The sequence below is a fragment of the Thermobia domestica genome, chromosome 4 (assembly GCF_964235325.1).
Source record: "Thermobia domestica chromosome 4, izTheDome1.hap1.1, whole genome shotgun sequence".
NCBI lineage: Eukaryota > Metazoa > Arthropoda > Insecta > Zygentoma > Lepismatidae > Thermobia > Thermobia domestica.
Genome location: NC_137457.1, coordinates 6,253,865 through 6,269,885, shown reverse-complemented (window position 1 = coordinate 6,269,885; position 16,021 = coordinate 6,253,865). Strand labels below are relative to the sequence as shown.

General features: G+C 35.8%; 1 protein-coding gene across 1 annotated transcript in view; it reads right to left on the bottom strand.

The window, feature by feature from the left end:
• LOC145683692 (uncharacterized) overlaps nt 1-16,021 on the bottom strand; it is a 246,666-nt gene that overhangs the window by 180,592 nt on the left and 50,053 nt on the right. The window contains exons 19-21 of the mRNA XM_081755055.1: nt 14,575-14,589; nt 6,467-7,717; nt 4,889-4,912 (exon numbers count right to left, since the gene is read on the bottom strand). Coding sequence (XP_081611181.1) covers nt 4,889-4,912; nt 6,467-7,717; nt 14,575-14,589 — 1,290 coding nt within the window. The remainder of the gene's footprint in view (nt 1-4,888; nt 4,913-6,466; nt 7,718-14,574; nt 14,590-16,021) is intronic.

The window sequence follows — 16,021 nt, the reverse complement described above, 5'->3', positions numbered from 1 at the left end:
TTTAAAGTTGCAATTTTTTTTTTTTTCTCTGATGTTTGGGAAACTGGAAACATTGTAATCTGTGTAACTGAAAATGGACATTTTGGTGCCAGATGTTTTGGTGCATGGACTTACTGGTCCAAAGTTAATTTGGTGCAAAATTTGGTGGCAGGCTCTACAATTTTTGAACAACTTAATTTTGTATTTGGTGATGTATTTGAAGATTTCTAACTCTTTTCAGAAATGTATACGGCTATCCCAGCGAAAACGTACTCGCATCAAACAAATGCATACGTATTTAGTAAGTTTATTGTGAAGATGACAATCGTAACTAATCAATTCTCGTAAAAGGTATCAAGAAGATCCCTATAAATCATTCTTCTCAACAATCAAGCAAGGGACTTATTCGGTTGCAATAGTACGAACAGACTTTGGAGAAGATGGTTGAAATTCAGCTCAAATGTAGAAGAGATTATATAGATTCTATATTCCAAAACCAAACTGTCCTAAAATGGATGAAACATAATCAAAAAAGCACGAAAGGAACGTTAAAGTCTTTGGAAAATTAATTTTAAAAAATTGAGTCGTCCACATATCCCAAAAATTATAATAAGAAGATGTCTAATTGGAAGTTTACTGCAAAGGCATAATGAAGTGCTTAAAAACGATGGCAAATATGGATAGAATGTTGTCAAAAGTCAAGTTGTTCGAGTAAAATCAATAATAATAATAATAAAGTATTTGCATCTTCATCGAATTACCCAGGGCGCCCCACGCGGAAGTTACGTGCAAGAAATAACTCACATCTGGATTTGGAATCTCCAGGCTCGATTTAGCTACGGCAAACCGTGTAGGCCCTTAAAGACATATTAAGAGTTTGTTGTATCTAAACCACAATATAAGGAACTAAATTTAGAGGACCTTCAAACCAGTCTTGTAATGTCAGAAAGTGCTATAATTGCTTTTTTAAGAAAGTATATATTCTATTGTTTTCAGAGATATCAGCATAGAACATAAAGCTGTAATAATATTTAACCTTTCATATGGATAATTGCGCAATTGCTATACATTACAGTAACATATTAGAAAAAAATCTCTTAGGTGCTTTAGAAAATAGTATTTAGAAAAAAATCGAGCATTTAAAGAAAGAAAAAATTCAAACATCTAAAGTAAATAAAAATGCACATACATATATATATATATATATATATATATATATATATATATATATATATATATATATATATATATATATATATATATATATATATAAATGCACGCGACTTAAAAATTAACAAAAATAAGTATTCAAAAAATAGAAGAAACACATGAATTAAGAAATAACATTTCAACATTGTCATGTCAAAATTTTGTGCTACAACCCCCCAAAAAATTGTCCTTCCATCAAAAAAATCTCGCACCAAAACGTCCTACTTCAAAATAGTCGATATCAAAACCTGAAATATTTATATATAAAACAGAAAAAAGGAATCTTAGATCTTGTCACTGGATGTTCCTGAAATCAGTTTACCGTAACAACTTAATGAAATTTAAAAGAAAGTGAAGAAAGAAATTCGCACCAATCAGAAAGTACTTTCAATTCTAACATTTTCTTCAGAAGTTAAATTGCTAGTCTTGAGTCAAATCAAGTTGGTACGGGTTACATGAGCTTGTTTTGTATTGAAGGAAAATATAGCAGAGAATATTAATGAAGTCAAGGAATGAAAACCATATAAAACATATTAGTCATGTCGTTGAAAGTTACTCTCTTCATAACATCTAATTTATATGACACTTTTGACATGTTTTCATTTTCTAATCCTCAGTTAAACCAACTTGGTACAGGTTGCATGAACTTGTTTCGTATAGAAGGAAAATAAAGTACAGAATATTAATTAAGCCAAGGAATGAAAACCATTTAGAACAGACTAGGCGTGATGTAGTAAGCTATTGTCTTCGTGACGTGTAATTTACATGACACTAATTTCTTTATATAAATTAACTATCATTTAAAGGAATGGAGGATTAATCAGTTATCACAAAATAGGGGTAAATTGCCTAATTTGAGGTAATTTGGAAATCTAAATTCTCAGAGTAGCAGGAGAAAGTAAGAACAAACTGACCTGGAAATTCTAATCAAAGTAAAAAGTCATAAGGAAAGAATTAAGTTTTTCCTGGCGACGTGATTTTAGTAAGTCTTCTTCGACTATCAGCCAGGTGAATGTATTGGCATCCGACGTTTCGAATGCAGACATTGTATTCATCTTTATGGATTGTAATGAAGAAACTGGAGATATGAGCACGCATATATGGAAACTATTTAGGGCAGAGTTATGAATGGTGGCTTGTGATTGACTAAGGGTAATGCTGGGTTCTCAGAATCTAGCCAATCAGATAATCAGAAGCCAGCATTTTCCTCATCCAATCACAAGCCCCCATTCACAGCTCTGCATGCTCATATCTCTGGTGCATTTTCATTAGAATTCCTGAAGACGAATGCAATGCTTGCATTCAAAACATCCGATGTCAGTACATTCACTTGGCTGTTAGCCCGACAAGACTTACTAAAAAAATCATAGTTTGGAAGAAGCTATATTATCTGACAAAAGTATTCTGATGTACTAAATTATTGTAATCACATTGAAAAGATCATGTCAATAATTCTTTATGAAGTTAATTAGTGAACGAGAAACCGAAAGTTGAATGTGCAAAATAATTCCTTATTTTTCTGTTTGGAGAATCATTTTTTTAATATATAATTTATGAAAATATGATTTATTTGTTTTTAATATTTAAAACATCAGCATCACAAACTATCTCTTTCAAGAAATAATGTAACATAAAATAGTCATTCGTAAATTTTGCACATGGGAAATAAAAATTACATAATCATTTCTTCTTAGAAATATTTCTAAGTAAACTAACGTACAGTTTGTAAGTTGGACAAAATTTTTTATTCTTATCATCAGGTTTGTTTGTACCTATTTTGCTTATTATTGCTGTACAATAGTAACTGATTTTGAGACATCTAGATTACCAAGTTCATATAAAAAGAACTTAAAACCGAAATTTAAAAAAAAATAAATTAATTATTCATTATGTAATAAATGAAAATAGGATATCTTTCGATTTGAAATTCATTCAGATTTTATTGAATGAAGTTTTACTGCATTCGTTTCTCTTTGCGGAAGTACCGTTATGTATTTGGTCTAGGAATTAATTCGTGCGGGTGGACAAGAGATGGCGCAACGAACGGAGCGTCCCACAGTTCCGTGTATCCACACATGTGTTGCAAACCCCTGTCATCGGGTATCGTTCGTAGTATAGGGCAGTGGATTAAAGCGTCAACAACACCAGTTTGTAGTTAAGTGAACATGGCGCAATTTGTGCCTGATAAAGTGTTTTTGCGGGGTGTCCTGCTGCATTACTTTAACATGCAGAAAAGTGCGACTGAAAGTCATCGTATTTTGGTGGAAGTGTATGGTGACCATGCTCTAGCTGAGCGAACGTGTCAGAAGTGGTTTGCACGGTTTAGAAGTGGTGATTTCGGCTTGGCAGACCAAGAGCGAGCTGGACAGCCAAAAAACTTTCAAGACGAAGAATTGACAGCATTGCTCGAGCAGGATTCGTGTCAAACGCAGGAACAACTTGCAGCAGCATTAGGCGTTGATCAAACAACAGTCTCCAAACGCTTGAAAGCCATGGGAATGATTCAAAAGATGTCACATTGGGTTCCACATGAATTGAAAGACAGAGACGTTGAAAGACGAAAAACCATTTGCGAATTGCTGCTTCAACGACAGAGCAGAAAGGGGTTTCTGCATCGAATTATTACGGGTGATGAGAAGTGGATCCATTACGAGAACCCTAAACGAAAAAAGGCCTGGGTGAAACCAGGTGAACCAGGTCCATCACAACCAAAACGAGATATTCACTGTGCAAAGGTTATGCTGTGCATATGGTTGGATATGAAAGGTGTGGTGTACTATGAGCTGCTGCAACCGGGTGAAACTATGAATGGAGAACGTTATCGACGACAATTAATGCGTTTGAAGCAAGCTCTGGCCAGAACACGACCAGAATGGGAGAACAGACTGATAAACTTATTGTTCAACATGATAACGCTCGCCCACATGTCGCAAAACCAGTCAAAACCTATTTAGAAAATGTCGGATGGGAAGTTTTACCCCACCCGCCGTATTCACAAGACGTTGCTCCTTCGGACTACTACTTGTTCGATTGCATGAACAACGATTTGATTGGACAGCGGTTTACTTCTTCAGAAGATATCGAAACATGGGTCTCTGACTGGATCGCTTCCAAGGATGAGGACTTCTTTCGCCACGGAATCCGTACATTGCCTGACAGATGGGCGAAAGTGGTGGCTAGCGATGGACAATATTTTTCTTAAGGTATTTATGTATTTTGTGTTCGTACTACAGCTTCAATGTGTGCGTACCAACCGCACGAATTAATTCCTAGACCAAATACTTTGTACAAAAATTAGATATTCTCTTTTTCGAAGCCTCTGAAGGATGTTAACTTCCAGGAATAACAAAGAACAATCTTTACGACTTTGGAAACAAAAACAAAATTAAAACAAAAATTGATATGATGATTAAATTACATCAATTTCATTAAAGAAAAACTTTCCATAAAATTTTATTTGAACAAATTATTTACTAAAAAATATTTCAAAATTTCTTCGCTTATAAATGATAGTTCATGTTTTATATTAGTTGATTACGAATCTCTCATGAAAAATGATAATTTTGTTTATCACGATAATTATTAATATCATATAACTTTAAAATGGTAGTGTTGTACGATTTCGATTGGTCCTATTTTACATATATATATTTAAACATTAGATTCTACATAATTAGCATATAAAAAAAATAAGTCTTACCTCCAAATCTAAGTCCAAATCCATCTGGAACAAAAAGAAACGTTAGATTCAAACTTAAAACAATTGAAAAATTCTCACGTATGTTTAACATACTATAGGGACTGTTGATACTTTAACAGAAAAGAATCCAAGAAATAGATTATAACATGTATAAATAATAACACATTAACTAGGAAAATAAGCTGTACTTACGTGTTGCTACTGAAATACATGAATTTTAGTCAAAGTTAAACTTTAAAAAAAATGTAAAGGAGCATCTTAAGGGCAAAGCATATTCCGTATGAGAAATATGCTTTGTAAACTTTTCGAAGCATAACCATAATCGAATAACTATAAAGAGATCAAAACGTAACAGATCATTGTTACAGTCGAAATAAATCAAATTAATTCGAGCTGGTTACGAGGAAATCTACTCGTTTGTTTATGTTGTCTAGTAGGTATTATACACTTCAAATGAATACACAAACTATATCAAAATTTGCACCTACAATCAGAAAAACTATCATTGGTGATTTCTTTGCATTTTGGTTTTATCCGTCAAATTTAACACCTCGGTGCAAGAAGAGGACAGCTCCAATTTTACGTTTTGTTCAGGACTAGGGAAAACATTGTTGAAAATCAATTTATTTTACTTTAGCCTCCAAACTTTTTGTACAGAAATGTATTTTTACAGGAGTAAATCCTTTCTTTACAAAAAGTTTAGAGGTGAAAGCACAATAAATTGATCTTTAAGAATGTTTTGCTCCAATCTTGAACCAAATGTAAAATTGGACTTGTCCCCTTCTTGCGCCGAGGTCTTCAATTCTGTATTATTTATTTTTTTCTAAACTTTACACAGGTACGTATAAAGTTTAGAACTGGACAACAGAAATGTATTGTTTTTACAACATGATAAAATATTCAAAGAGGTATTAAGAATTAGTGTCAGGTTTGGACTTTCGTTAAATGACCAAACACATATGGTTGTTGTCTTGTTTCTAGATTAAATATTTAATTATATTTTCTGTATTGTTTTCTAGCTTTTTTCTTTATTATTTGTAGATCCCTGAATTTTGGTTTATTAGCACAACAAACAAAACGTATTAAAAGGTAGTAAAATAAGTGTTAAAAACGAAAGTGGCAGACACCCTTTTATCTACGTGCAAGATACGAAGAAATTATTGGTATTATTGTAACTTTCTTTTGAAAAAGAAGAAATTAATGAAGGTGAAAAAAATGTATTTTAATATATATAATTTGGAAAATGATTTATCAACGTATTGGCTAGTTTGAGTGCAACTTAGAGTCAAACCAGTATAATAATTTCTCAATAACCAAAGAATGAACAGTTTAATGCATAATATGAAGTTTGAATCTTAGCTACATATAGTTCAGTTCTTACTATAAAAGAAAAAAAAGTGTAACAAACGTTCTTTGAAATAACTATAAGCTTTCTACCTAAAAATAAAAATGGAGGAACTGAAGTGAACCGTGGTTGTAGTATTCACACGTTAAACAAAGTTCGTTGAGTTTATGCAAAGTGAGTATGAAATTTTGTTGGAAGAATACATAGTGGATGTGAAAATTTGTTGTACTTACATCCGCCACCACCAGCACCAGCTCCTGCTCCAGCGCCAGCGCCAGCTCCAGCACCACCACCAAAGCCAAATCCACCAGCTCCTGCTCCGGCTCCGGCTCCAGCACCAGCACCAGCTCCTGCTCCACCACCACCGAATCCACCAGCGCCAGCCCCTGCTCCGGCTCCAGCACCAGCTCCAGCTCCGGCTCCACCTCCACCTCCAAGGAAGTAATGACGATGTCCACCACCGGCAGCTCCACTATAGCGCATTCCACCAGCGGCAGCTGCTCCAGCAGCAGCAGCTCCACCACCGCCACCTGCAGCAGCAGCGGCGGCAGCAGCTGCAGCAGCACCTCCGCCGTAATATCCTTGACGACCTCCTGCCGCTCCTGCCACTCCTGCAGCTGTAGCAGCTCCTCCTCCATAGCCTCCATAACCACCTCCACCACCAGCAGCGGCAACACCACTAGCAGCAGCACCTCCTCCACCATAGCCTCCATAGCCTCCTCCACCTCCAGCAGCGGCAGCACCACTAGCAGCAGCACCTCCTCCACCATAGCCTCCATAGCCTCCTCCACCTCCAGCAGCGGCAGCACCACTAGCAGCAGCACCTCCTCCACCATGGCCTCCATAGCCGCCTCCACCTCCAGCAGCGGCAGCACCACTAGCAGCAGCACCTCCTCCACCATGGCCTCCATAGCCGCCTCCAGCTCCAGCAGCGGCAGCACCACTAGCAGCAGCACCTCCTCCACCATAGCCTCCTCCACCTCCAGCAGCGGCAGCACCACTAGCAGCAGCACCTCCTCCACCATGGCCTCCATAGCCTCCTCCACCTCCAGCAGCGGCAGCACCACTAGCAGCAGCACCTCCTCCACCATAGCCTCCATAACCTCCTCCACCTCCAGCAGCAGCAGCACCACTAGCAGCAGCACCTCCTCCACCGTAGCCTCCTCCACCTCCAGCAGCGGCAGCACCACTAGCAGCAGCACCTCCTCCACCGTAGCCACCTCCACCTCCAGCAGCGGCAGCACCACTAGCAGCAGCACCTCCTCCACCGTAGCCTCCTCCACCTCCAGCAGCGGCAGCACCACTAGCAGCAGCACCTCCACCATAATATCTATGATAACCTCCACCAGCAGCAGCAGCAGCAGCTCCTCCGTATCCACCATAACCACCTCCTCCAGCAGCAGCAGCAGAACTTGCCGCAGCGCCGTATCCACCGTATGGGTATCCGCCACCACCTCCTGCTGCAGCGGCACCAGAAGCAGCAGCTGAAACATATACAAAGCGCTTGATAACGTAACGAAAAATGTCAATATCAAATTTTAACATTTATTAAAATTTATCAATATAACAATTCAAAGAACTATTAATATTATCAAACCTTTCATGTTCGTATTACATCTGACATTAGTAAATTCAAAAAAGAAGAAAAGAAAAGAAAGAAAGAAAGAAAAAGAAAAAAGAAAAGAAAAATATTTCAGGTATTATCGTTTTGATATATTGTTGAATAACAAGAATACTGACACTTTCTTAAACAAAACTCAGAAATAAATTGTACAACATATAAAGATCATTTGAATAAATATACCTGCTTGCCAAAGTAAGCCTATAAAGAAATCTAGGAGTGACAGAATGAAATACGAAAACAAATTTTAAAGACGTAAAAGGTATTGATTAGAAAAGCGATAAATATACGTTGCACAACAAGTCGTGACGAAGAAGCGAAAGAGCAAGTCGAAATATTTAACAAGGGAAGGTCACGAACTGGCCCTACTGAGATCCGAACGAGACAATCATGTTTACATTTGATATGTATAACTAGACGAATCCGAAAGTTATATGTGGCACCTTTCGGGATATTGTGAGTTAGAACATATTTTGTAATGTAAAAGCTATTAGCTGACAGAATAGTTTGAAACGGGTCATTTGTTCGGAAACGGTTGGATGGATGGAATAATCGACGAACACGCATCTCATCATCGGACTCAAGAGAGCGAGAGATCTTAAGGAAGAGCTAGAAATCCGTTGGTGCTAAATCCGTTGAGTAGGGAGGCTGATAGAAGACTTCTGGCTCTTCCCTTAGATCATAATGGGCTTCAAAGGTAACCGTTTCATCACTGTAGAAGACATTCAAACCAACGCGACGGCTGAACTTTGAAACATACTAAAACATGAATTTCAGCGTGGTTTCCAGCAATGGCAGGAGCGGTGAAACAGGTATATGTGTTCTCAAAGAGCCTATTTGGAAGGCAATTAAGTGAATGTGTGTCTATGTTGTGGTAATAAATAGTTACAACGAAATTCCGGGAACTTTTCGACTGTCCCTCGTATAATAATTAGTACGCTTAACTGTCGTTACGTGGGATTAATGAAACTGAAACTGTCTTGCGTGGCCTGTTACTGAGAAACGTAGCGGAATACGAGAATGAAAAATGGTTGTGTCCAAAAAAAGCGATAACATTGTTTGTTAACTGCTGAATTATTGAAACAAATTGTTGTACATTGTTTGTCAATTGCTGAATTATTGAAACAAATTGTTGTACATTGTTTGTCAATTGCTGAATTATTGAAACAAATTGTTGTACATTATTTGTCAACTGCTGAATTATTGAATTAAATTGTTGTACATTATTTGTCAACTGCTGAATTATTGAAACAAATTGTTGTACATTGTCAACTGCTGAATTATTGAAACACTTTGTTGTACATTGTTTGTCAACTGCTGAATTATTGAAATAAGTTGTTGTACATTGTTTGTTAACTCCTGAATTATTGAAACAAATAGTTGTATTTCTGAAAACAGCTCTTACATTAGTGATGTTCCTTCTACCATCTAAAAACTGATAAGATTCGTATAATTTATACTTCTTACCCACTGTCCTTACATCTCTCTTATTTCATTTTCCAAACCCCAACTTTTCGAATTTATTTTGTTTAATTCTGCCTGTAACCATGCTATCAGATGTGAAAGAATTCCCATGATTACGCTGGATGTGTTTGTTATCACTGTAGTACTTGGCCTAATTCGTTAGGGTAGAAGTTCTCAAGTGGGTAAGACGTAATCAAGGTTTTTATTACAGTCTGTTATTGTTAATACTAATTTGCAAAACAAGAATTTTAGAAATGATCAAAAAATGGATCAAAAGACTGCAATCTTGTCCAAGAATTTTATGAATGATCCAAAATAATGAATCAAAAGATTCAGATTTTGGTCAATAATTAGTCTCTGGATCAGAGGCCACAAAATTTTTGAATGGCCCCGAAATCGAGTTTTCGTATTTTCTACGGAATAAGAATATCATACTGAGTTAACTGATAGTTTGAATTTGGCCACACTATATGTAGTTCTCCAGATATAATGAATACAAGACAATTTTTGATTGAAACATTACATCTTTTGATCTGATAAAGCATATTTTGTTAAAAACAGGAAACAAAAATAGTTTAGATTTAATATATTTTTATTACAGGAAGTGAATCTGGAAGTGCATTATACCAATCGAGACCCTGAATTTTTGTGACACATAAATACGTGCATATCATGGCTCACAGTGTTACTAACGTGAGAAAACTTAATGGAGAGTCATAGTGCTCAAAAACGCTGAGAACCACTGAGTAAGAATCGTGATCAGCTTTAGTCCTTGGCTTAGTTTAAACTATTTTTAAGAGTTTTTTATTTAGGTACTCAGAAATTTGTACTTAACACACAAATATATTATTTCTGTATATTCCTTATTACTCCGAACATATTTTACATTTTTTCCAAATTAATATACAAAGGTTACTAAGGTTCATTTGAACTAATAATTACAACTATAGTCTCATTAATATTCTATTCTTAACCATAACCTTCTACCATCAAATAATAACAATCTAATTAGCTTAAAGATAATATTCAAAGCATATTGAAATTGTTAAAGAGCTTAAAATTATATGGTGCATGAGAGGATGATTCAAATTAACAAAAAATTGACTACTTACCAATGAATCCTCCCTAAGGAAGCTTAAATATTTTCCATAAATTTAGGAACGTCAAGCCGGTTCTGTCTTCAGTGACAAAATAACAAGGATAAAAACGGTTAGGAGCACGGGGAAAGTGGATCTGAAAAGGTAGGGGGACTAATGACGTCACGCTGTCCCCCGTGGGTATCTTTGCCCATTATAATTTTTTTAGGAAGTGGAGGGATGACATAGATATTTTTTGGAAATGGGGGAACGACCTCTGGTTAGGAGATAAAAGGTGTTACACAAGGAATACATACCACTAAATAATGCAAAGAGTGGATCCTGAAAGTCATGAGCAGAGCAAGACGCAAAAGAGTGAACTGAATCAAAGGAAGTGTGGTGTCTCTGTTATGTCACTACAACCAAATTGAAAATATGCATCAAAGGTAGGTAACAAAGTTCTATCAATGTTGCCAGTATCCAGATTTAATCCAAGCTTATATTTATGAATAAAGAATAATTCTTTAATCTCTTGTTTCTTTGTTTTTCCTGAACCTATTACATTAACCTGTTTTATATTATGTGTATGTTGTTTTAAATGAAGCGCCAATCCCGACATACTCTCTTCTTGTGACTTTTTTGATGGTCTAATATGTTCGAAAACAACTGGAGATTAAAGAATCATTCTTTAATAATGCTAGAATAGCGACGTAAAATATTAGACACCGCGATTCCTCATATTCAGTTCAATCTTTTGTGCCTTGCTCTGCTCGTGACATTTTAGGATCCATTCTTTACATTGCATTTATTTAGTGTTATGTATTCCTTGTTTTACGCCTTCCCTTTTTACCCTTGTTACCTTGCCATTGAAGATGGAACTAACTTGGAGTTCCGAAACGTATGGAAAATATTTCCAAGTGAGGATTCATTGTTAAGCAGACAATTTTTTTTTAATAATAAAGATCTTTACCTAGAAGCATCCTATTATACTGTAAACAACGGCAAAGTATTTCAACAAACTTCAAAGACGAGTTGAGCTTTCATGTAATTCAAAGCTAAGTACCTTAGTTAATCAATTACGGTATTATGATCGTGCACTTTGAGTCTTATAATATTGTAATTTTAGCCCGTCTTTCTGTTTATACGTATGTACTTTCGTAATTCCAAATGAAAACATTTGAACAAAAAGAGAATTTTTAAATTGTTTTTTCAATAGATAGCTAGACTGATTATCTCAGCCGATTTTGTTATTAAATTCAATCCGTTAACATCTTAAGGGGGTAACGGAGACTTTGGTTTGTTCGTTACTCCTCACGATAACTTTTGAACGATAATGAGTGTTGAATTCTGTTTTTAGCTATAGATAGCTAAAATTATTACCTCAGCCGATTTTTTTTAACGAAGTCAATCCGTTAACATCTTAACGGGTAACGCCGGAGACTTTGGTTCATTCTTTAGTCCATACAGTAACTTTTGAACGATAACGAGTTTTTCAATTCTGTTTCTTGCTATAGATAGCGAAAGTGGTTACCTGGTCCGAGTTGGTTAACGGAGTAAACCCGTTAAGATTTTAACGGGTAACGGAGCCCTTGGTCCGTTCGTTAGTCCACAGGATGGTTTTGAACAAAATCAAATTTTTTATTTTCGGCTTGTACAACAGATAGCTAGAGAGATTGTCAGGGTGAGTTCTTTAATGTAGTCAGTCTGTTAAGATATTCATGAATAACGGCCATACTCCACTTTCTTTAGTTGAAACAAAGATAATACAAGCTACTGATCTCGCCGCTTGATGGCACTAAACATTCTCTAGCAGCAAGCATCTAAAAGGCGAAGTTGAAACTTTCAGTACGTGATGCTTTCTACTGTCTGACACTTGAAGTGCAACTACATGTACTTTCGGATACAATACTTCAACTTATCCATATGCAGTAATGATATGTTTAAACTTTTAGTGACTTATAATAATCGGTTTCTTCTTAAAGAATATTCATTGTACAAGTTAAAATTTGAGTACACAGTTACATTTTTATCTTAGTTCAATAGAACTAAAATGTGTTCAATTTAAATGTGGATAACAATCAAGGTTTCGTAAAATCTTCCTCTATACAGGTTTCAATCATCTATGAATTGGAGGAAACTTCATAGTGTGCTCTGAAGAAGACAACGGTGGTTCGTTGAAACAGTTTGTTGTCTCGACAGTATTATATAGGATGAATATAGATGAGTTCTTTAAAAATAGACAAAATAACCTGTCCATTTCTCTTAAACATCTTTTTGGATTACTGTCTTACTAACACTATATCACAACAACAAAAATGAACTTCCACTATTTCCTAATAAGAGCAAGCTAAAATGAGATTGTTGAAAACAGAAATAGATAAGAAAAGTTATAGTTAGAAGAAAGATGAGAAACTAAGGCAGGAAAACAAGGAAGAAAGAAAATAGAAGAAGGCTACGTAAAACATTACATAACAATATAGAAAGAACACTTAACAGTAAGGGAATGCCATTAACAACAACGAGGCAAGACCTCGACATTGATCAGTATAAGGGAATCAGCATAATTAAGCACAGAAGATGTAACTTAAGATTTCTTAGCCTGAAACTTCTGTTAGAGTGGTAATAAGGATTATAAATAAAACTCATTTGTGTATTTATTTATGGAGGAATTGCCACACAAGAGTGGAAAGAATCAATCGTTGTACCAATTCACAAGAAAAGCGACAAAATAGATTGTAATAATTATCGGGGTATTTCTCTTCTGTCAACATCCTATACAATCTTTCCAAACATCCTATTAGCAAAATTCACCCCATACGCAGATGAAATTATTGAAGATTATCAGTGCGGATTTAGATAAAATCTATCAACTAACGATCAAATATTGAACATTACTCGAAAAGAAGTTGGAATACAATAAACCGGTACATCAATTACTTATTGATTTTAGAAAGGCTTACGACTCAGGTAGGAGAGAAACATTGTACAACATTCTTACAGGATTTAGAATACCAAAAGAGCTAATTAGATTAATTAAGATATGTTTAAATGAATCCCAAAGTAGAGTTCGGGTAGGAAAATTCTGGTCCATAAGCTTTCAGGTTCAGAATGGTCTAAAACAAGGAGATGCGTTGTTGTCATTATTATTCAACTTTGTCCTGGAATAAGCTATAAGGAAAATCAGAGATAGCAACCAGGGTCTAGAGCTGAATAGTATTCATCAGGTTATAGCGTATGCTATTTATGTGAATTTAATAGGGGACGATAGGAAAACAAAACAAATGAAAGAAATGCAGACTTTATTGAACGCTTGCAGGGACATCGTCTAGAAGTAAATGCAAAGAAAACTAAGCATGGAAGCTTGTCGAGATCGTAATACTGCAAATTATGGATGCGTTAAAATATCAAATAATACTTTTGATAAAGTGGATACTTTCAAATATCTAGGATCAATATTAACAGACGAAAACCATGTTCAGGGAGAAATTAAATGTCGACTAAAAGCTGGGAATTCGTGTTATTATTCAGTTCAAAATCTGTTGTAGTCTCGAATTGTGTCGAGGAATTTGAAGCTTAAAATATATAAAGAGATAATCATGACTGTTGTGCTGTATGGTTGCGAAACATTGTCGCTTACTCTGAGGGAAGAACATAGACTGAAAGTATTTGAGAACAAGATCCTAAGACGAATATTCAGACCCAAGAGGAACGGGAATGGTGAATGGTGGAAACTTCACAACGAGGAGCTACATAATTTATATCGTTTACCAAATATTGTTAGGATCATCAAATCTAGGAGGCTTAGGTGGGCAGGTTATGTACTCAGAATGGAAGAAAGTAGGAATGCTTTGAAAGTTTTAACTGTAAATCCAATCGAAAAAAAAATAATAGGAAGATCTAGGCGCAGATGGGAGGACAATATTAAGATGGATCTCGCAGAAATAGAAATAGAAAATAGAAACTGGATCCAGTAGGCTAAGGACAGAAGTCAATGGAATGCTTTTCTGAATGCGGCATTGAACCTCCACGTTCCATAGGCCATAGAGTTAATTAGTTATTTCGTTCGTTATATAAACAAATGTTCTAGACTATCAAGTGATTGTATTAAGGTTAGTCATTATGAGTTAAAAATGAACACGTAGAATAGAGAACTGATTTTTGCAAATTATAAATCACTTACCACCTCCTCCAGGAGCTGTAAATAAAATAAATAAAATATTATTAGTTTCTTCCTTATTGCTAGAATATATGCACTTATTTGCTACATATTTTTCTGTATTCATATAATATAGAATTGAACTTCAAAATACCGATAGTTATTTACTGCTAACTACTAAATGAAAAAATATTCGTGGCGAATAAAACTCTTAATTTGATCAGTTTTAAGTTAACAAAATGATTCTAGCTACAGGTGAGAAAACTGGAAGTTATAAAGCAGTAAAGAAGTTGTATTTAGAACGTAAAATATGTTTTTCTAATATATGTTTATTACTGACTTACTTGCTTCCTTAGACCCGTAACAGTATAAACACGCATACAGATATTTAACAATTTAATAAAGCACGCCAGATATCTGGGTTGGCAATGATCATGCAGGAATTGCAGCGCTGGTAATGTTTTAGGGCAAACTCTGTACTACGTGAGAAGTGGTAGAACGTAAGTATGTCGTGAACTGAGCAAACGGTAAACTGGACTACCTCTCTGATGTTTGAAGTCGGCAAATTGTTGGCGCTCGGTTATATTAAGGAAGCGTAAAAGAAATGGCCAAGTGTGTTGGGCATGTCGCAAGGGAAAGTCTCCAAAGTGATGACAGTCTACAAAACTTATGACGAGACAACATCAGCAAAGAGGACAGTGGTCGGTAGACAACTCTCAATGACAGGTTCCGTCAAGCATTAAAGAGAATTATCACTCAGAACCATCGTGCGATTGTGGCGCAAAGGTTCCGTCAAGCATTATAGAGGATTATTACTCAGAACCATCGTGCGATTGTGGCGCAAAGGTTCCGTCAAGTATTAAAGAGGATTATTACTCAGAACCATCGTGCGATTGTGGCGCAAGTGACGTTGAAATTCAAGGAGCATCTAATACAGCATCTAATACAGCCTACGTCGACAATCATAGTCCAGCGTGAGTAACATTAACATGAATACTTAGGATAAGGTTGGCCGGGTGAAACTATTTATAATGGACCATAATGCTTCAGCACGACACCAAGTGTTCCGCGAACATACAACATGGACCGTTGATGTCTGAAAACGTGAGATTTGATCAGATAAATCATCCTTCATCTTATTCCAAACCACAGACCGTATTTATGTCTTGGGGACAGACATAGATTTTTTTTCATAATCAGCGTCTAGATAGAGCCCACAAGACCAACTTATAATAGTAATCACAAAAATAGAATGAAAGTGAAAAGAAGTTGGTGCGAACATTGTTTTAAAGATATTATTCTGTCACTGACCACTTGAAAATAATATTTAAAACAAAACTTCCAAATATATGTCAAGACGACCGGCCATCGAATTCCAACACGAGACATCCGAAATACCGAATAAAACATCGCTAACTACTTATTTATTTTAACTTAGTAAGTTTTCATATTGGATTGAAAAATTTTCCTT